At 40.5% G+C, this 20,358-nt stretch overlaps 4 protein-coding genes across 4 annotated transcripts; 2 read left to right on the plus strand and 2 right to left on the minus strand.

Moving 5' to 3' along the window:
- The first annotated feature begins 222 nt into the window (after window positions 1-222).
- Window positions 223-2,368, plus strand: LOC132194165 (phosducin-like protein). Its single transcript, XM_059615288.1, has 3 exons — window positions 223-336; window positions 837-1,291; window positions 1,434-2,368. Exons 2-3 carry the CDS (start codon window positions 842-844, stop codon window positions 1,839-1,841), a joined length of 858 nt encoding a protein of 285 aa, XP_059471271.1. The 5' UTR covers window positions 223-336; window positions 837-841; the 3' UTR covers window positions 1,842-2,368.
- On the minus strand, window positions 2,080-3,145 carry LOC132194168 (succinate dehydrogenase assembly factor 3, mitochondrial). The gene is made up of 2 exons (XM_059615290.1): window positions 2,876-3,145; window positions 2,080-2,627 (listed from the first exon to the last, which is right to left on the minus strand). The coding sequence occupies exons 1-2, from the start codon at window positions 3,053-3,055 to the stop codon at window positions 2,394-2,396; spliced, it is 414 nt and encodes a 137-aa protein (XP_059471273.1). The 5' UTR covers window positions 3,056-3,145; the 3' UTR covers window positions 2,080-2,393.
- Window positions 3,146-3,359: 214 nt separating this feature from the next.
- LOC132194166 (uncharacterized) lies at window positions 3,360-4,524 on the plus strand. The gene is made up of 4 exons (XM_059615289.1): window positions 3,360-3,723; window positions 3,778-3,856; window positions 3,914-4,129; window positions 4,193-4,524. The coding sequence occupies exons 1-4, from the start codon at window positions 3,521-3,523 to the stop codon at window positions 4,307-4,309; spliced, it is 615 nt and encodes a 204-aa protein (XP_059471272.1). The 5' UTR covers window positions 3,360-3,520; the 3' UTR covers window positions 4,310-4,524.
- On the minus strand, window positions 4,521-19,225 carry LOC132194164 (protein patched). Its single transcript, XM_059615287.1, has 12 exons — window positions 18,871-19,225; window positions 16,831-17,023; window positions 9,239-9,431; window positions 9,008-9,175; window positions 8,807-8,930; window positions 8,172-8,744; window positions 7,856-8,110; window positions 6,676-7,764; window positions 6,096-6,575; window positions 5,894-6,036; window positions 5,731-5,830; window positions 4,521-5,669 (listed from the first exon to the last, which is right to left on the minus strand). The coding sequence occupies exons 1-12, from the start codon at window positions 19,000-19,002 to the stop codon at window positions 5,088-5,090; spliced, it is 4,032 nt and encodes a 1,343-aa protein (XP_059471270.1). The 5' UTR covers window positions 19,003-19,225; the 3' UTR covers window positions 4,521-5,087.
- Window positions 19,226-20,358: the final 1,133 nt, after the last annotated feature.

A 20,358-nucleotide genomic window follows, 5' to 3' on the forward strand; every position in this document is an offset into this window, starting at 1 on the left:
CGGTCGCTGCTCTGAACCGGTTGTTGAAAATTGACCGGTTTTCAGTTCTTCGCTCACGTTTTGTCAAGCTTTTGATCCAATTAAATACAACTTAAAGTCACATTGTGCATTTTAGAGAAGAGCGTGTCTACTTTTAAAGTTTTTCTTTGCAATTTGCTGTAAAATATATGTCAAATTTGAGATTCAGTTAATTTGCAAAAACCTGATTTCAATACCGGTTTACTTCCCTTTGGTCACTCGTGTAAACAAAAAAACCCAATCAATTCTCACGAACAGAAAGCAGTGGCAGTCGCGAGCAGGCATCTTTTTGCGAATTGGCGCAGTGACTGAGAGAAGGTAGGTTTATTGAGCCCCATTGAAAGAAATTCTCATCATCACATTATTTTCTTCTAAATTTTGCAAAGTTTAGTTTCCCCGGCACTCATCTTTTCTCGAAAAAATCAAACTTTAGTCAACTCTAAAACTCACACAATGTTTACAAGCCGTAATTTAATTACAAATTGAAATGGGGTGGAGGAATCTCAGTTGGACCTTTATTTTTGCCTTGATAATTAGCCGCTTTAAAATGTAATTTTAGAAAAGGTACATATGTATTGTCAAAAACAAGTCAATATGTATTGACTTGTTCTTTGTGTTTTTAGAAGGTCATAACATTGCCCTCTCATTTTCTTTTATTCTTTCTCATATATGTCTATTAATCAAAAGAACAGAAAATTTGGGTCACTGGTTTTATATCTCACATAAAAACTTCAATAATGTTATAAGAAAGATAGGTTTGTTTTGATAATAGCCTGCAAAGGAAAACCAAAATAACTAAATTGATTTAATTTCAACAGGTACCATGGCTACCTTGGACGACAAACTTTTAGGTGAAAAGACTCATTATTACTGTAGTAGCAGCGAGGACGAGGATGACAACAGCAACGGCTCCGACGAAAACCAGGCCGGTGGCAAAATGGTCAAGTCGGAAGCTCGGCCTTCTCAGGGCGTGGGGCCCTGGGAGGGCTCGTCAACAAACACGGGACCCAAGGGTGTCATCAAAGACTGGCAAAGGTTCAAGCAGCTTGAGGCCGAAAGCGCCGCCGAGAAGGAGAAGGAACGTCTTGCCCTTTTCAAAAAGCTGTCGTTGACCTGCCGGTCGCACCAGGACGAAGAGAAGGAGAAGCAGCAGCAAAAGGAAGCTGAAGAAGAAGACGAGCTGTTTGCTGAGGACCCTTTCCTTCAGCAGTACATGCAGCAGCGAATGTCTGAAATGCTGGCACACAATACATCGTTGCCAAATTTCGGAAAGGTAGAGTCAAAATAAATATTTTTTTTTCTTAAATTGCAAATTTTTCCCCATATATGTTTCCTTTAATTTTAAATTAGGATTATTAGATTTTTAAATTTATTTTCTCTTATTTATAATTAAGGAAATTTTTAAATTTCAACAGGTCATCCCCGTTAATGACAGCATCCAACTCCTCACTGAGATCGAGGAGGAGCACAAAGGAGTGACCGTGATTATCCATGTCTTCGAAGAAGACGTGGAGGGATGCGAGGCCATGAACGGCTGCTTGGTCTGTTTGAGCCAGCAGTACACTCGGGTCAAGTTCTGCAAGGTAAGCAGTCGGGTCGCCGGAATGAGCGAGCGCTTCCAGATTAGTGGGGTGCCGGCGCTTCTCGTCTACAAGGCCGGACAGCTTGTAGGGAATTTTGTCCGAATGACTGATGAATTCGGGGATGATTTTTTCGCAAGTGATGTGGAGAATTTCTTGGTGCAGCATGGACTGCTGCCTGATCAGAGCTGTGTGCCACCAATCATAAGGAATGGTGATGATGATGATGATGACAGTGAATAAATTTTGGGTCTTGTGAGAGACGAAGTGATTTTTTTTCGTTGCATTCAAAAGATATTATATTACATTTTCTTCTCTGTAAGTCTGTTAACGATCAGCTCTTTTCTGTACGCTAGATTTTTAGTTCCTGTGAATTTTATCTATGTGGGTCCAAAGTAATCTAAGATGTCCCTGTCAATTCTTGTAAAAGAATCAAATAACAATTAATTTAATTTGCTTCCAAAATGTTATGTCTATTTTGAGATGTAGATTCTCTTCATAAAAATGTGCATTTTTCTTGAATACAATTGTTCAGATGTAATTATCATCACTCTCCTTACTTTATTACTATTATTAAGTTCTGCATTAAGAAACAGGGTACTTAAAATGTCTCACAGCTTTTTGTTTGTTTAATTGTAAATAATATTAAGCAAACTTCCACAATCACATTATTTAATCTATTAATTCTATTGTGCTTACATGTTTTTATTCGATGATCATGCTAAGAAATAAATAAGAGTTTTCCATTCACAAATAAAGCGTTTTTCAATCTGACTCTATAACTCATCACGCTCTTTAAGTTTTATTGTTTGATTCACTTTTTTTAGAGTCTTTTTCACTTTCGGTTAAGTTTTTATCTTCTCCAGAATCATTGCTTTCACCTGCTGCGGCTAACTTAAGTTCATAAAGTTGAGCGATCTGATCTTCCCTAAAATTATCCAGGTGTTCTTCCGAAAATGAATTTCCAATCGGCTTAGAACTTTTTGCTCCTTTCAAACCCAACTGCTCAGCCAGATTTAATGCGTATCTCTGTAAAAAAAACAAAAACATAATATGTGTTTGTTTTTTATTCACCATTCATTCTCTCTTTAAAAAAAGACTAAATATGTATTAATAAAAAGCAACAAAATAGAGCTGGTTTGATTATGTAACAATAAAAAGTAAAAAGAATAATATTCAACCTGATTCAACCTTAATTTAATAATAATTTAAGTACATATAACATAATTATATATACTGATTAAAAATGGATAGAGGGAAGTAAATTTTATGCTTACACTCCATTCGACCATAAATACATGGGCTTCTTCTGGTGTGCAGCTTTTATGCCTTTTAAATTCATCTCTTGTGTATGTAGTGCCTAATTCACTTAGCTCGGCTGGCAATCCTCTATGAAGTCTCATTATTGCTTTGTACAGCGTCCGAACTCGTGATAAATGGACCGAAGAGGCTGACATTTATAAATATTGTGATATAATTCTTAATTTTTTACTTCTGCCTAAAATTTTCAACAGCAGTCGCAGCAGTCTTTGTGAGGCAGGCGTGGTTATTTTGGCCTTTTCAGCTGATTGTAAGTGGTTTTGGGAAGGATTTAACCACAATTTAATAAACTTTAATATTTTATGATATGTTTTTAGGATAATTTGCCAGTAAATGTAATTTAATTAATGTGTATAAACTTATTTATCTAAATATACTGCAAAATAGTGTAAATTTACCTGTTTTAAGAATTTAATTTTGATTTTATTTTTACTCCTTTGATTACACCAAACTTCTTGATCAGGCCTGCCTGCTGTTTATATAGGTCGCTCGACGCTCAAATCGAAGCAAAATTATTTTTATTTGATTCCTATCACTGGAAACCCCCACAGCATAAATTCCTAAAAGATTAAACTCCAGTAGGATACATTATTTGATAAGTCATGAATGCTGCAGACGCTTGGAAATTAGCCTGTGGTAATCTAAGCAACAGCGAATCATGGTGGGAAAAAGTCATTCAAGCTTACCAGGAACCTTGCAGACATTACCATAATGTGGCCTTTTTGGACCGCAAGTTCAAACTGTTGGATGAACTTGGAACAGCTTCTGACATGAATGCTGTCATATTGGCTATAATTTTCCAGTAGTATGTATATTTCAAGTTTTTTGATGAATTTTACTCATAAATTCATAATTTTAGCTACGAATATGATCCTCAGGACAGAGCCAGCACAAACAATCTTGCTCACTTTCAAGAGTTTGCCTCTACTAATGATTTGGTAATTAAATAAATAAATTTATAATCAAAAATTTTATCTTGAATTTAAAAATTATAGCCGCAAGGATTAAGGAGCAAAGTTGAAGCTTTACTGACTGGAAACGAAGATGATCTTGAGAAGAACGCTAATGGCGAAAATGATGTCCAGCTACTGCAAGATTTGGATATGTCATTTTTGGGGCTTGTTAGTGATGCTTTCTTGGACATTATCAAACTGGAGAGGAAAGAGTATGACTTTATGTCGGATGAAGCGTACAATGCAATGCGAAGAAAGGTAAAATTAAAATTTTAGGAATAAAAATTTATTGTTAGTAAATTAATCCTAATTAAAATTTAGGCGTTGCAAACATTTTTGCTGATACCGAATATTTTTCTCACAAATGTCTGTCGAGACCGCTTTGAAGCCCAAGCCAGAGCCAACATCGAGGCTGAGGTTCAGTCTCTCGGCAAGTAAGAAAATATCCCGATCTCAACAATAACTCGCTATTTATTGTGTGCATTCCACTTTGTTAAATTGTTTTGTTATCCACGCATCTAGTCACTCTCATTTTGTATTTGATTTATTGACTGTAATATGTGATATATATATTGACTCTAGATATTAATTTTATTGATTAAAAAAATGCAGCAGGAATAAATACCAAATAAAATACAAAGCATTCAATTGGGAGGAAATGTTTCATGTTTTATTTATTATTTTCTTTTAGTTAGCAACAGGCGCGACTATACAGGCTGCCTTATATTGAGGTAGGTTTGAGTGTCTCCGTCACTCAGCACATTGTGTGTATATAAATTATGAAGTTACCCAAAACTAGGGTCTGTACAGTTCAAATTTACATAAAAACATACAGAGACTGGCTCTCTCAGTCCAAATAAATAAAAGACCTGAACGTAAAAAGCTGCTGAGCTGTGAATTTGGAGGTGGTATGACCATTATAAAAAATAATCATCTGCTCAAGTAATAAATTAATTAATCGTAAAAAGGTATAAATGCTAATCGTATAGTAGTAGTAGTTGAGTATTGTGGTTCAGTCTCATAAGGGCTACTGTACAAAATACTGCAAGGTTGTGTCCAGATTTGCAAAAAAGTACATTTCTTAAGGCAGGTACAGTGGAGGCTGCTTTTTAAGTACAAAGGCAATCAACTAGCATTCACGCCCTATATGCATTACTAAAGCGGTTTTTAAAAGTCCAAATCAGGCTGAATTTTGTTGACTTCCTTCAATTCTAAACTACGACAGTCTTCCACCACTATCCCCAGATTCGTCCGAGGTTGAGGTCATGGACGACGAAGTTGACGACGACGTGGAGGCAGAGGTGTTGATCGGCCCAGCGGCTGCCAAAGCTGGTGTGTGCACTTCCACCTTGAATTTCGCAGTCGCTGTCACTCTGGTGGTGGTCATGTGACCTGTCTGAGGGGGAGGAACACTGGTATTGGCTGCCGACGGACAGCCTTTGGAACACCCTTGGGGCGCCACCTTGGGAGCCGCTGCAGGACAACCCTCTGGGCAACTTGCAACGCCGTGAGCAGGCGGAGGGTGGTTGTGGTGGTAGTGGTGCGTCATGGTCTGCACAACCAACTCAGGCTTGACCACCACTTCGTGAGTGTTGGATTGATACGAATTGGGCTCTTCACTTATGGTCGACAGTGACGGCTCTCGGCAATGATGGGCGCAATTCTGGGACGAAGACTGCTGACCAACCACAATTGGTCGACGGGGGTTGCGCGTGGAGGATGGTTGTGATGTGCGGCGCTTTCTTGGCGGTGAGGGAGTTGGAGTTGATATTCGATCCTCAAACTCATGGGGCACCACCTAAAATGAAATAAAGTATTTAGTGCTTCGATTCTAATTTTGATTCAGCAAATAAATTTACCATAGCCATAGGGCCAAATATTGATAACAAAACTGGGAAGAACAGCAGACCATTAACTAATGACACGACTTGCACTCCTAATAATGACAGGAAAAAGTACCTGGAAATTTTTAAATATAATTTAATATACAAATTTCCATGAAAAAAAGTCGGTGAAACTTACTTGACTATAAAATCAAAGCGGGAAAAGGCAAGCATCACAACACTCAGCAGGGCAGTAGCAGCGCCGTGTATCACGGGAGCCATCATGTGTTCTAATGAGAGTCTAACTCTCCTGTTTCTATTGCCAATGGCGGTAAGAAAACTCTAAAAAAGGAAATAAACAGTCAGATTCTATTTAAAAATTGCAAATCTATTGAACTTACAAGACTAATGTGAAGGCAAGGCTGGGCAGCAATGCCAACGCCAAGCACCGTGATCACTCCTGTGACTGCGCTGAGAGGGATGCCAAAGGCGCCAAGCATCCCCAACACCTGCAAGGCACAGCTTGCCAAAGTGATGGCCACCAACAGCACCATCCACGGGTTGAGCAGCAGGGCTAGGATGGTGATGCTCACTGCAGCCAACGCGACGACCAGCGCCACAGCCAGACTCTGCCGTAAGCCTAAGTACTGTTCCCAGAACATGAAGGGGATGCCGATGGGGTAGTTGGGGAGGCCCTTATCCTCAAACTTGGCGCACAGCTTGCGCACCTGCTTGATCATGTCCTTCATGGCCGCCGTGTCGTGAAGGTCATGCAGATAAAAGGGCATTTGGGCATAGGCGATGGGCTGGGACTTGGGAATTTTCAGCTCATAATCGGATGCTTCGTGGTACCACATTTTTGGTTCTGGCCTCAGGTTGGCCTGTTGACAAAAATTAATTTATATGTTGTTAAAAAAAATTATGAAAAATTTATTTAAAAATTTTAAATAAAAATTATTAATGAAATAGTTTTCTAATTACCTGACTGGCACTGTAAGAGAGCGCATCATTGGCCGTCCATGCACTGAGGTAGTTGTAAAATGCTCTGGGATTGATAATTCCCGCGTTGTCAACTAATTTTGCTCTTGTCAGCAGTGACTTGTCAATGGGGTGCTCGACTCGTCCAGTCTGCACAAGCAGTTTGTAGGCCAAGATGCCCTGGTCACTGGCGTTGGAGAACCACCGCTCAGTCGTGATTCTGTTTTCGTGCCAGTCGCGCTCAAAGGCATTCTGCAGATCGATCAACCAGTCTCTGAAGAGGCTGAGCCAGAAGGGCGGCAGGCCTCCGTCGTCGTTGCGAAGAACTTTTTCCACTTGGAGAAATGCATTGTGGTACTCGTGTAACAATTTCTGTCCACTGGGATATTCAAAACCATTCTGGGTAACTGCATACATGCTGTAGAACCCAAAGTAGTCTCTCTGCACACTCAAAAAGTTGTGCTCGTCTGTCTCGGCTGGCACCAGCTCTGTGAGCTCAAGTCCGTCTTTCAGTCGGAGGGCGCCAAATCCACTAAGCACCAACACCACAATCAGCAGCAGCATGACAATTGCCTTGACTGCTGGATTGGTGATAGTGGGACCGTACTGGGACTGCGCCAGCCTCTTCAGCGATGGGCACTTTTTGACACATGCAGGCACTGGCCAGCCGTCCTCCAGACTGCTGGGTTTGAGAGGTGCGTCCGCTCGCTCCCATGCACCCACAGTGGCCTCTGGTGCCAGCACAGTGGTCACTATGTGTCTGTCTGGGGGAAGGGCGCGCGTGATTGACTGCCGAATGGGTCGGATCAGGTCAGGTTTGGCTGCGGCGTTTGACTGCGACCTCACTGGGTCCTGGTAGCAAAGCAGGTCGGAACGCATTGCCCGACGCCGCATCAGATCAAAGCTGATCAGGGCGGGCATCACAAACAGCATTGAGAGAAGGTGGAAGAGCATCAGGATGGCCGCTTGAAGGGGCATGTTGCGCAGAGCTGGGATAGGGATGATGGCAGCTGCAAAGAAGACGCCGATTTTGCTCAGGGATCCGAGCAAGACGTTGATTCCAGCTTTCTTTAAAACGTGGCCAGTTTGCTCCTAAACAAAACAAAAATAAATGTTAAATCTTGGAAATAATTGTTAGTTATTATAGGTAAAAATTTATGAAAAATACAAAAAATCAACTTACTGCTGGTTTTCCATGGTTATGATCCTGATCTGCATAGGCCTGTGTGAGTAGAAAAAGGTCACTCATGCCAAGTCCAAGGGCCAGGAATGGTAGGATCTGAGTGGTTGTCGCATTAAAAGGCATTCCGAGCATGGCGCACACACCTAGACCAGCAGTGACAGTTAAACCAATGAGGAATACGCCCGCAATGCCCACTGCGCTCTGGGATTTGACAACGTCCTCTAGCTGAATAAGGGCACAGGCTGCGTAAACAAGCTGGAAAAATTGATCACAAAATTTAAAACCTTTCGAAAGGATAAATTTAATTTGCACTCACCACAAGGAGGTAGCCAGCTGCCAGTTTTGGAATGCTCAGTTCGGAAAACTCGGCCACCAATTCATCGAGGGACGATGACGAAAAAGAGACGACTTTGAAGTTTGACAGTCTGGCCATATGGGACTGATTCAGTTCTTTGTTGGGGTTGAAGTCGTGCTCCTCTTCGGGACCAAGTTGGACTGCCTCTCCTTGCACCAGTCGGTTCAGAACGTCTGTGAACTTCTTCTGCCATGCGTTGATGATCGCAGCCGCCTTGGCCGGAGTCCACTTGTAGTCCACCTTGTAGGACCGCTGCCAGTACTCGAACATGTCATTGGGCCCCACCAGTTGGATGACTGTCTGGAGAGCCTTGGCGCGCAGCATGTGACCACTGCTGGTGTTAAACTTGGCGCCGCCGACAATCAGTTCCTCAGGCGAATGCATGAAGCGCGAGGCGTACCCATAACAGCCTCCAGTCAGTTCTGAGCCAATGTTTGGCGGGTATGGAGAGCCCTTGTTAGGAGCCGTTTCTGGGCACTCTGGGTCCATGGGGTTCAAACATGGTTTGTACTGATAACCAGTGGTGATCCCAGCCTGAAGAATTAATAAAAGTCAGTAATATAATTTTTTCCAATTTTTTTTAATTAAATATTTACCCTTTTCATAAAATCTTCAAGTGTTCTGTATGGGAATGACGGGTCTTGGATTCCAAAGGTCTTTTCCATTTGCTCCAACAGTTCTTGAGGGTTCAAATTTTTCCACGTCCAATGAGAACCGCCACTGGAAATCAAGGAAATTGTTGAAATATTTTTCAAATGAATCACTCTAATTCACAAGGAAAAGGTGAAAATACTCACGGAAGGGTAACAGGATGATACGGTCCAAGCAGCTTGGACCCTTCCCAAAAGCAGTCGAGTGGCGTGATAATGGCACAGGAAGAAAGGCTCTCAAAAATTACATCAATGTGTTGCTTTTCAAATGAGGGGAAACTTAGACCGTAGCAAAAATCCTTTAGCCTCCAGGTTCTGAGGAAAACGGTTGTATTTGTTAATAAAATAAGGATAAAGCGGAAAAAATTAATAACTCACACGTCGAACATGTGGATGGTCACGGCCGAAGCTGCCCGCAACACGTCCAGGTGTGCTAAGAGGGCGGACGGGTGCAGGACAGAGGCCTCAGGGTCGCGAGGCGTCTGGATGACCAGCTGGTGCGTCGTGGTGGACGCATCTTCACCGAGTTGTTGCTTCGTGTAGAGCAGCTCCCTCTCCAAACGACCGCCTTCTGCGAAAATAAAAAATAAAAGTCGCATTAGGAGCGAGGCCATGAATAATGCAATTCACGCATAAATGATAAAATAAAGAGTTCCGAAGGGAATAATAAAAAATAAAAATTTGTGTAATAAATAAAAACGGAGAGGTTTGCTCATTTGAATATTTAAAAAGAGGAAAAACGTCACAAGGAGAATTAGCGATTGAGGTGTGACCATCGGACAACGACGAGAGTTGGCGGCCCCAGAGAGTAACAAGGCGCGCGGTTTTTATTGTATGTGCAGCGCGCGGCCATCGCAGGCCGAGAGGAGTCGTTATTGATACCCTCTCGTAAAAGTGACAAGAGGCACAATAGGTTGGATGGCAATAATTAGGCTGTTGTTAATCTCCTTATGGGGATATAATGTAGAAGGGGGCGCGGCGTTGAAGGTAAGAAAAGAGACCACACACGATGAAGCGCGACGTGTGAGGTCCGAGCTATAGAAAGCAGCCTCGCTCGCTTCTGGCTTGTTGATTTTCTTACCCACACACACAGCCGACTTTTTGGTTGCGCAATTTCGAACGTGGAAAAAATTATTCCCATCCTGCGCGGATTTTCAATTATCTTTATGGCCCGCAGACGAGAATTCTGCAGGCGTCAGAAAAAGCATCATTTTTCTCAGTTTCACCGAATTTTTGCTTTGGTAACGTGCCAACTTTTTTTATATCTGCACACAAATGAGAGTTTGCGTTTACTTTAAAAATGTAGTATAAATCAAGTCGCAAATTCCAGCGGGAAGAGAATTAAATTTTACGATCGCGCACTTTGTCGAATCGATTGCGAGAGAGCACAATTCTTGTTTCCTCTCGATCGTGGCCATGTTTTATTTTCTGAAATTGTGCGGCACACCCTGCCATTGAATTGAGTGAGTCTCTCTGCTTGGGAAACAATGCTGCACCACAATCATCGCGCCCACAGAATAACACGCAGCGAAAAAAAGAATGTAATAATTTATTCAGCAGCGACTTGGGTGACAGAGGCGGCGCCTCGGTATTTTGTTACCATACGGACGGAAAGACGCGAGGAAAGAACATTTTTTTAATAAAAATTCAACCAATGATTTTGTTTTCCTAGAAACAATAATTTAATGAAGGCAAAAGGAGCCGCGCGAGTCGAATTGATTCATTTGCTAAAGACTTTTGAATTGTTCTTTGTTCTGTCTCTCTCGTTTTCGACGGCGGCAATAAAAATGCAAATATTTACGGATTCGCTGCCAAAAGCTGACAACGGAGACAATTTTGTTTGGGAAGGAATCCGTGGCAACTTTATACGTTTTAAGGTGGATGCCCACCAGCCAGGCCGGGCGGGCGTCGTGGCTTTTGCAATTCGCACGCGATGAGGCTGCTGCTTTTTGCTCGATTGCGCGAGGGTCGTATTTCTTGAGCGTGTGTGGTCCTCATTCAGCCAACCAGCCGCACAATACAATCATAATAAAACGCGGCCGGCCGACGGGCCGCTCGCTCACTCGCTCGACTCTCCAGCGACGCACAGATTATGGTCGTGGCGGCGCGAATTATGCAATTGGGCGTGCATCCCGGTCACGCAGGTTGCCTCGCGACCAGGATCAGAGGAAAATAAGTGAATGCATCGCGCGTCGAGAAAAGGGGAGAAAAAAAATACGTTTTTTTTCCTTTCTCGCCATCAGACTCGCCCATCTCCCGGCCATGGAGAATTTTTTCTGATACCATCATCGGAATTGAAATGAATATAAAATATTGTTGCAAGGGAAAATTTTATTTAAAACAAATGCTTATAAATACATAAATTTCAAGACTGATATTTGCGAAGTTTATTTTAAATTAATTAGAGTAAATGATATTATTAAGTCTCTACGGGCTCAAAATATACTAAATTTCATAATTATAATAAAATTCATTACAAAAATATTTCTCGTGGAATTTCCGCCACCCACGATCAAATAAAATTGCGTTGAATTTTTATTTAAATCCTTGGGAAAATTCCGCCGAAAATCTCGGCGAGTGAAGCCCCTTAGCTCCCTTTCTGCACACATGTTGCTTCACATAAAATACCACACCGAGCAAATCGGCTGTCGCGAGACATTTAAAACAGCTCGACCACAAAATTAATCGCAGCAGTTAACGGTGTATCAAATGTTGGGGGGAAAATTAGCAGTGCAGAAAATGTGTTGCTGCTGAGAAACTCAATCTGGTCTCGTATTTAATATATTATTATGATCGTACTGAGCGTTGTAAGGATTCCCGGGCTGCTCGTTTTTTTTCTCCAAGCCGACAATGGCAGTGGATCAAATTTAAAATTGCACTTCGCAGGTAGCATATGGGAGTAGTATCATCATCAGTCTTGCATGTCAGACCTCCCCAGTGGCGGGAGCAGCAGGTAAGCCGCGAGGGAGGCGACTTCCAGGAAAATCTCTTCACAAGCGGCGGCTGGCCGGCGCGGTTTTGCCCCCTGCCGCCCCCATCCCCAAATGGCTGGCTGACTGACACGTGAAACGCGCCTAATTGCCAAACTGGCTCAGCTTTTCTCATCTCCGACTGACTGAATGACAGCGGCAAACAACTTCATTTTCGGTTCGGTTGAAATTTCTCATAGCCTCCCCTAGACACCAGTTGGATTCTGTGAATTTTCCAAAGACAAGTGTTTGTTCTTTAAAAATTAGTTTGACATTAAAAAAATTGGAAAGAAAAATCAGAAATTAATTCAAAAATAAATGCAAAGATTTTAAGAAATTAAATATTCTAAGAGCTTATTTTTAATTTTCAATGAAATAAATAAATCAATCAATCATATAGAGCACTAGTGGGAAAAAAGAAATTGTAATTAAATTTAAATTATTTTCTATGATTGTTATATCTATTTTCAGTTCCTTTCCTTTCTCCGGTAAGAAATTTAGACGGAGTCCCTACTTTGATCTTTTTCTTTTTGGGTCAAGCGTCCAGTTCACCCCATCAAATTCGATTTCAATTTTTCACGGAGCTTCAATTTGACAGTGCGAGAAATTTAAATTGAGTCTCTTGTGGGAACCCTTGTCACCCCCCGGGGGCCAGACGGACCGTGGTGAAGATATGGAAATTGAAAAGTCCCCAGAGCCTCTTTTTCCCCCCCCCCCCCCCGGCAGGACACTTTTATGACTTTATTGCCTTTATCCTTCCAATTGTGGGCTTTTTCTCGCAGTGGATGGAAATCGAGAGAGGGAAGCAAGTGAAATTGACTGCTGCAACGGCGGCGGTGGTGTTATTTCTCGTGGGCGAGAATAGCGAAAATTCCTGAGGCCACCGCGTAGGAAAAAGCAGGGATTCCTTGAAAAAGGCTTTCATAAAAAAACGCCTTTGTTGGGCCAAAGAAGAAAGAGACGTCAAGGTAGCAGCAGCAGCAGCAGCAGAATGTGCTTGAGGGGGGTGTACAAAGAATTTGAATCTCTTTTTGTCAACTCGGGGACCACAGCAGAGAAAAGAAGCACTCCTTTGTGCTGCCTGCTTTCAGGGGACGGGACCCTTTCTAACAGAAATGTCAAAAAGGCAGAGGGTGTCCACCCCACCTGTGTGAAAAGTCAGCGTCTATGAAGCGTTTGTAATAATCGGCACGACCACTGCTGGCAGAGAAAAGAGAGGGAGATCTGATGGATCAATTTGGGCGATGCAACCAACTCTTTTCAGCAGCAGAAGCCAATTTTATTATATATTTCGTGGGCCGACCAATTTGGCAGAGGTGCCGCGAAATTGGCCAGACGATTTCGACTGCGCAAATTAAGATCGAGGCGCTCGTTCGGTTGTGGTTTATGAAATTACCCTGATTATCCAGGAATCTTATTCTAGGATGAAAACGATCCATAAGAATACAAGTAAATAACCTTTAAGTATTTCGACTTTTTTAAAGCTATAAATTACAATGGAATTAAAAAAATATATATATTTTTTCCTCACTTGATGCGATAACAATTAAATTTGGAGTAGTGTCTTTTTGTGTGTTTTAAAGCGTAAAGCAGTTTCAGGGTTTAATTTTTAAGAGGTTTTTACGTATTATTTTTTTATTTTTCTGAAAACGTGAGAAAAACAATAGAAATTGTGATGTTTTTGTGACTCAGAAATATTAATTTTGAGCCATTTCAAAAACTCTCATTAAAAGTCTAAATTTTGATTTGTATTCCATTCTTTAAATCCAAGTTTTTCTCACACAGTTTCAGAAAAAACATATGAGAACCTTCCAGAGATTTTTGTTATTATTAACTAGTTTTTGACTTGTTCGTTTTACTTGTTTTTCTTAATATTTCTATAAATATTTTAAGAAATTATATCTGGGCGCATTTGAGGGCCGGAAGTAATCCTTTTGGAACATTGCCGGACCACAACTTCCTTTTCCGAATGTCTTAAAATTCAACAAATCACCCAAGACTCTTTGAAACGAAAGAGACCGCGCGGTGAAAAACGCTTATGAAAAAATGCACATTCGCTTTGAAACTAAGTTAGCAGGAATCTCGTAGCGAGAAATAAAATAGGCAATCAAAGCGAGGCACCTTTGATCTATCTGCCTCTCTTTCTCTCATCCCGTGCAACACACACACACACACACACACACACACACTGGGGCCAGACTGAAAAACTCATTTGAGAATAGGCGTCGTCGGTCGGCGGCGCCTGCCTGCTTTTAAGCACCCAGCAGCTTTTTCTGCCGCGAGAGTTGAAAGATGGAAGGAAAAAAACAACCCCGGCTCGCGTCTAACGAAACGAGACCGACAGAAAGGGTGGCTTTGGCCAGGGTGGGTGGGCGCCTATTGTGTGCATAAATTAGGGCCGATTCGGCTGTGGAGAGCCGAGGAGGCCCCTAGCGAGCGGCGCAGAGATGTGAAAGAGCGCGGCTGCACCTGGACTGCCTTAATGAAGACATCAGCGGCGTTGCGCTCGGCGAAAGGATCTAGACGAGGCCGACGTGGGGAGCCGCTGGAGCCATGTGAGCGGCCAGGATCTAGCGGCAAAATTAATATATATCCCACCAGCTCACAAGAATGCGGCCTTCCTTTTTGTGAGTGTGTGTAATAATATCATCGCGCGCGGCCAACAATGAAATCAGGCCCTGCGCCCTAAAAAAATTAGGGCCTTTCCGACGCTTAATGCGCCTTAATTCGGATTGGAAATTCAAATTTTTCAACCATAAAAATACTTATTTTGGTTAAAAATTTTCAAACGCTTCAATTTTTTTATAATTTTTGGGGAAAAGTTTTTTAGACTTGTTGGCAAGAGCAGCGGTGCGAACGTAATCGAGAGTGACCGCTCATTTGGAGCGAACCACTCGAGAGTAGGTCAATAGCATAGTGCATAAATCAAGTTACATGTACACACTTATTCTATAGAGCTAATACCCCGTGGTGACAATTAAACTGCCGCTTTGCAAACAAACTTGCTGGCTTATTTGCATGCCGAGCATGAACTGGAAATTGCGTTCGAGACAGACAATTCACTCGCGGTGGGGAAAAGGACGAGTTTTCTCGCGCCACCCAGGCTTAAATTTTAATATTTTACTATCCAATTCTTGCAAATTGAAAAAGAAAATTGAACAAGAACTAAAAAAAACACAATTTGATGATTTGACATACATTGGAGATTTAATGAAAGAAGGCAATTAACCAAAATTTTAAGTTCGTTCCTTTGAAAGAAAAAAAATCCCATAGTAATAAATACAACATATTGACGATTTCTGGATTGTTATACAAATTTTTGCATCGCTTTATGTTGATAAATATATAAAATAAATCCAAAATATTTTCAGATTTTTTTTACATTACAAGGATTTGATTGATCGCTCTGGTCATTTTGAGATGAAGATGCACCCACTGCCGAGTGCCGGACAAATAAAGAAAGCTGCACGCGGCAATTTGAGCGATTTTAATGGCGAGCCGGCTCATGACTTTCGAATCAAACAACGAGCGCCGCATCGAGGCGGCGAATTCAAAAGAAAAGAAAGAATGCCACACAATATGAATAATACGCGCCGGCGAGCATTTTTATTCTTGAAAAATGCCCGCTGATGCGAAAAGGAATGGCCTCGTTCAGTGGCGCTCCATTAAAAGAAATAATGAGTCAATTTCGCCTGGGCAGCTAGGCAATATAATATATATCCAAGACCAGGTGCCTCAAAACCTTTTTGGCCTGCCAGAGAGAGAGAGAGAGAAAGAGCGCCGCCGCTTGTAACAATCGTTTTTGCACGCGGGCGAATCCAATTATTGGCAGCTCGGTAATGAGAGCAGCGCAGAGAAAGAGAGCACAGTAGCAAAGTATAAAAGCCAAGTATAGAAAAAAAAACCACCTTGAATGAGTCACGCGTCACGGCCCTTAAGTCCAGCAACAGGTACTGAAATATTTTTCGCATAGCAAGAGGCGGAAACCAGAAGGCGAATGATGAGCAAAAACAACTTTTGATTTAAAGAAAATATGGAAAATATAAAGGCTTTAATGGCGGAGGGAGTAATTAAAAGAGATATTTATTAGACAAAACCCAATATGGAGGTTCTAATAAAAATCTCGAGTCTTTTAATATTAGTGATTATCATTTTATTGATTTTCTTGAATAATTATAAATCTTGCTAGTTAATTCGTTTCAAAAATTTTATTTATCATTCTTCTCTCAAATTCTACATCTTCACTATCAATCCAACAAGAGTCATAATATTTGTAAAATAAAAATAGATTCTCAATTTATATCACATTTTAAATTAATCTTAATTTTAACTAAAACAATGCAGTAAAAAAAATTAAAAGGCAAAAACTTCTGAAGGCCATGAAAAATGTAAGTTATAGACAAAATATTACGGTGCAATTTAATTAAATATAAAATTAATCACAATTAATGTGATATGAATTAATAATTATAATGCTAATTTAATACTTGTCCTTTAACTTTCCTTTCAATTTTATTTCAAAATATGAGAAATCGATTAATACAATAATGCAAAAAATCAAGATTCTTCTGTGCGTTTAATTTTTTTTGCCTTTTTTATAAATCAGCGTCATCTGGTAAGTATAGGTGCACCTGTGCTCTGCATGCATGAGTTTTGCGTCAAACTTTCTCGATTGCGCGCACCCTTATCGTGAAACATGAGCTTCGCCTGGCTAAGGAAGTGGCATCTCTTACTTTTTTACTTTATCGCGACAGATTCATCAGCAGATTTTTTTTCGTTACGCGACAGATAAGAGAGATGCTGCAGGAAGCCGTCTGCTCCCGCATTCGCAATTTTTTCCGGTACGGAAAATGCCGGCGTTGAAATCTCCAAAAAGATCGGAAAAGCAAGAAAGGGGGTAAGAAAAATTGGCATCCCCTATATTCAAATCCCCTCGGTAATCTCCGTGAAACTCATCGCGATTTTGAGCAAACAAAATGTATAAAAAAAAATTGGACTTACCTTCAACCCAGAGTTTGTCAACTTTGGTCTCGAATTTGGCCGATTTGAGGCCGATAATGCAGGCGGCCAGCAAAAGGGCGGCAAAGAAGAGCACTATTCCCGCATAGCGTTGGACGAAACAGCCAAGCTGGAAAAGATGCTGCTGCACCACGGAGCGCACCCACAAAACAGCCCTTCGGCCGGACGCTTTTCCCTGAAAGCAAAAAGAGTAAAACTGTAAAAACAACTGCAATTTGAGTAAGATATTTAATTTCATTAATTAAGAAAAATTCCAAAAATGTTGGTAATTGCATTCCAATTAAATTTAATTAACACTGAGAACAATTACGTCTAATTGCACTTAATTGGAAGCAACGCAATTTTCCTCTATCCGGTCTTTCCGCTTCAATTTTTTAATTTGAAAAATTAATTTAGAGATCAGGTTCACAATTTTTGAGAATATTTCATAACTTTTGAAAAAGAAAATTCTCTTCCTAATTTTGATTCAGGTTCGAGGTTGGGGACAAGCGAACAACAAAGGAAGATGGAGATGGCTTTCCTTTTTTGATTTTTAATGAAGCGGCGGCATGGAGGCTTGGTTGGTTCGGCTGACTTGTGTGGCCCACCCACTTTGAATGTGGCCAGGTAGAAGAGAAGAAGACAACAACAAGAGCCGCTCTTCGCTCTCTGGCAAGAAGGCAGGCAGGCAATAATAACATACGCAGAAGAAGGCAGGCGAATAAAAAAAGCAGCAGATGCCTCCAATATGAATGAATTTATCGCCCGACAGCCCCCCATGCAAATTATATTATTTCGCTGCTTCCTTTATTTCTGCTGCATGCGAAAGAGAAACACGACCGACGGCTAATGAGGTGAGTTACGAGCATGAGTTTTGCTGGAGAAAAAATGAATTGCGGTAAAATGAATAAAACATGACGAGTGGGAATTGCGCGCGGGGTCATTAATTTCTGGCATAAAAGTCATACTTGAGAGTTAAAGAGACTCTGACTCGTAAAAGATGATTTGAGTGAGCAAAAACTTAATTGGACGTAAATATTAAAATTATCGGTGAGATGGTAATTCATTAAAATTCGCCAATTATTTTCTTCATCAGAAATAATGGAAATAAATCAGTTTCATATTAAAGCAAGATTCGTGTTTTTTTTTCATGAATCAGAGAGGAATAATAATTAAAAAAAAAAAATTAAAAATTCGAATTTCCAGCAATGCCGAGCTCTTAAATTCCATGCTGAAAAAAGTTTTCCTCCAAATTTTTCAGTTATCCACGCAAAATCCTTCTTTGCATCTTAATAAACCGTGAATAATATTTAAATTTAATAATATTATTAATCAACATGAGACGTAATTAACAGTAAAAATATAATTAAATCAAGATGAAATTAACTGTTCATTTAAATTGTATTAGGAGGAATAAAAACCTAAAAACCCTTATCATAATCAAATTTATTTTCTTTACATCTTTTGACTTCAACGGTTAATTTTTTTAATAATTCTAAATTTGGAATTTATTTTAACTCGCATTAATTATTAAAGCTTAAATAATTTGGATAATTTATATGATTTCCCTGGTTGAAATGTTTAAAAATTGTAATATTTTAAAGTAAATTAATAATTAATGGAAATTTCTTGATTGATTAATTTGAAATTCCTCGGTGACGGGCCGGCTGGAGGCTGGAGCGCGGTCCAGCCAACACACGAATAGAGATGTTAGTCCTGAGAAATAAATTGTGTTCTCTCTGGAGGAGAGAGAGACGTCTTAGTTAGCTTATCCGGCACTTCCTGGTGCTGCAGCAGGCAGCGCTCGAGAGAGCCGCAGCCAGATCGTGCCACCCACGGCGCTCTACCAGCATGGCCGCCTCCGAAAAACAACAACAGCCGCCTCCGAACGGCTCGCAGGCCCGCGGGGAACGCGACTCGGACGCGAATTCCAACTCAAACGCCAACGTACACATGTCATTGATCAATTCAAGTCGGGATTTGAGAACGTTTTGGAAATTTTGTGCAAAAATCATCCGTTCAAAGTTAGTTTGACCAACTTACTTTGTCGATTTGCGAAAGGGCGAGGGCGGCGTCGACCCAGGAGGTCCTGGTGTACAGGTCGGAGGTGTGTTTGTCCTCAGGAGGACGGCAGCACCCCTGCTGGTCGGACGATGCCTCTGGCGCCGGCGTCATTGAGGGACGACGTCTTCATCGAGCCGTCGGACTTCTGCAGCTCGTCGTGCCGAGCCGCGCCTGGCGCCCATTGAACTTGGATTACACTCTCGGACACTGTGTCCCGACTGACTCAGGCTGGCGGGGCCAAACACATGATGAGCGCGTCACTACGACCACACGGATGCACCTCCGGCCCCAACCGAATTCAGCCTTCGACTGATTTTCTTTCTGCTGCCGCCTCTGTGGCCACACCAGATGCCCGGTTCTCGGTTTTTAACTGGCAGCATAACCGGTTTTCCTAGGTTTCCTCCCTAAGCATTTACATATTATTTATTTTTTTCTTTTTTTAGAATCAATAATAAGAATTTGGAAATATTGAAAATATCTATTTAATTTTTTTTTTAATTTTATATCTCAACTCATTTCTGTTTTAGTTATTTTATTTTAAGTGATTTTAAGGATCACAACATCACAAGAGTCATTGATTTGGTCAGAGGTCAAATTATTGCTAAAGAATGAGAGGGTCAAAACGTAACCTAAATAAGCCAGGCACCATTATTATTAATGGCCTATTTTCTGAGACCACGCCAGAGCAAGTGAATCGGAATGTTGAATAATAAATAATTTTCAAGAAAAAGTTTTGTAAATATAATCTACATTCTATTTTTTATTTTTTTTTTTTATAAGCAAGAACAGCTATTAAGCTGCTTTTTTTAATTTCATAGTGTAAATATCTCAACTATACAATTGTATAAAATTTTTCCCAATTCTAATATGTACGACTTTTATAATGGAAATGAAGAGGTCGGGCTTTTCCTCGTTGCAGAAATTGTTTTTTATTGAAAAAATAAATTGCTCTACCAGTTTCGGTCACGGTCTGCGACCCTATTTCAAGAGAAAAAATACCAAATATCAGCAAAATTGAAAAAACCAACATTTTAACATTAATATGAAAATCTTAAAACTATATATAATATGTATTTTTTAATTTTTATGTTAAAATGTGGTGTTTTTCAATTTTCCTGATTTTTTTTTTATATTTTTCTTGCTCAAGAAATACGGTAGTAGACCGAGCATTTTGTTTTTTCAAAAAAAAAAAAAAAAAAAAAAAAAAAAATTCTGCAACGAGGAAAAGCCCGATCTCTTCATTTCCATGACCATCTCCTCGAGTGTCAATTTCTTCAAACAAACTTTTATAATACCTTCTGGAATTATTTTTCACTTCTGCGCTGCAAAAAGAAAAAAATTTATATTTAATTTCTAAACGATTTCAATGAAAATCAAAGCATTCAATCGTTGTTTAAGGGATGCAATTAGATTAACTCTGCAAATTAATTCTAAATTAAAAACTTTTGATTACAAAACTCCGCGAAT

Source organism: Neocloeon triangulifer, unplaced genomic scaffold (assembly GCF_031216515.1).
Source record: "Neocloeon triangulifer isolate White Clay Creek 2 clone unplaced genomic scaffold, ASM3121651v1 ptg000006l, whole genome shotgun sequence".
Lineage (NCBI taxonomy): Eukaryota > Metazoa > Arthropoda > Insecta > Ephemeroptera > Baetidae > Neocloeon > Neocloeon triangulifer.

What these genes read in the sequence shown, in the direction of transcription:
- LOC132194164 (XM_059615287.1), bottom strand. Translation starts at nt 19,002, where the DNA reads ATGACGCCGGCGCCAGAGGCATCGTCCGACCAGCAGGGGTGCTGCCGT. An exon ending in ACCATCCACATGTTCGACGT is followed by an intron (nt 9,176 to 9,238) that starts GTGAGTTATTAA and finishes CGTTTTCCTCAG; the next exon opens with AACCTGGAGGCTAAAGGATT. An exon ending in ATAACCATGGAAAACCAGCA is followed by an intron (nt 7,765 to 7,855) that starts GTAAGTTGATTT and finishes TGTTTTGTTTAG; the next exon opens with GAGCAAACTGGCCACGTTTT.
- LOC132194166 (XM_059615289.1), top strand. Translation starts at nt 3,521, where the DNA reads ATGAATGCTGCAGACGCTTGGAAATTAGCCTGTGGTAATCTAAGCAAC. An exon ending in TTGCCTCTACTAATGATTTG is followed by an intron (nt 3,857 to 3,913) that starts GTAATTAAATAA and finishes TAAAAATTATAG; the next exon opens with CCGCAAGGATTAAGGAGCAA. An exon ending in ACAATGCAATGCGAAGAAAG is followed by an intron (nt 4,130 to 4,192) that starts GTAAAATTAAAA and finishes ATTAAAATTTAG; the next exon opens with GCGTTGCAAACATTTTTGCT.
- LOC132194168 (XM_059615290.1), bottom strand. Translation starts at nt 3,055, where the DNA reads ATGTCAGCCTCTTCGGTCCATTTATCACGAGTTCGGACGCTGTACAAA. An exon ending in TATTTATGGTCGAATGGAGT is followed by an intron (nt 2,628 to 2,875) that starts GTAAGCATAAAA and finishes TTTTTTTTACAG; the next exon opens with AGATACGCATTAAATCTGGC.
- LOC132194165 (XM_059615288.1), top strand. Translation starts at nt 842, where the DNA reads ATGGCTACCTTGGACGACAAACTTTTAGGTGAAAAGACTCATTATTAC. An exon ending in CGTTGCCAAATTTCGGAAAG is followed by an intron (nt 1,292 to 1,433) that starts GTAGAGTCAAAA and finishes AAATTTCAACAG; the next exon opens with GTCATCCCCGTTAATGACAG.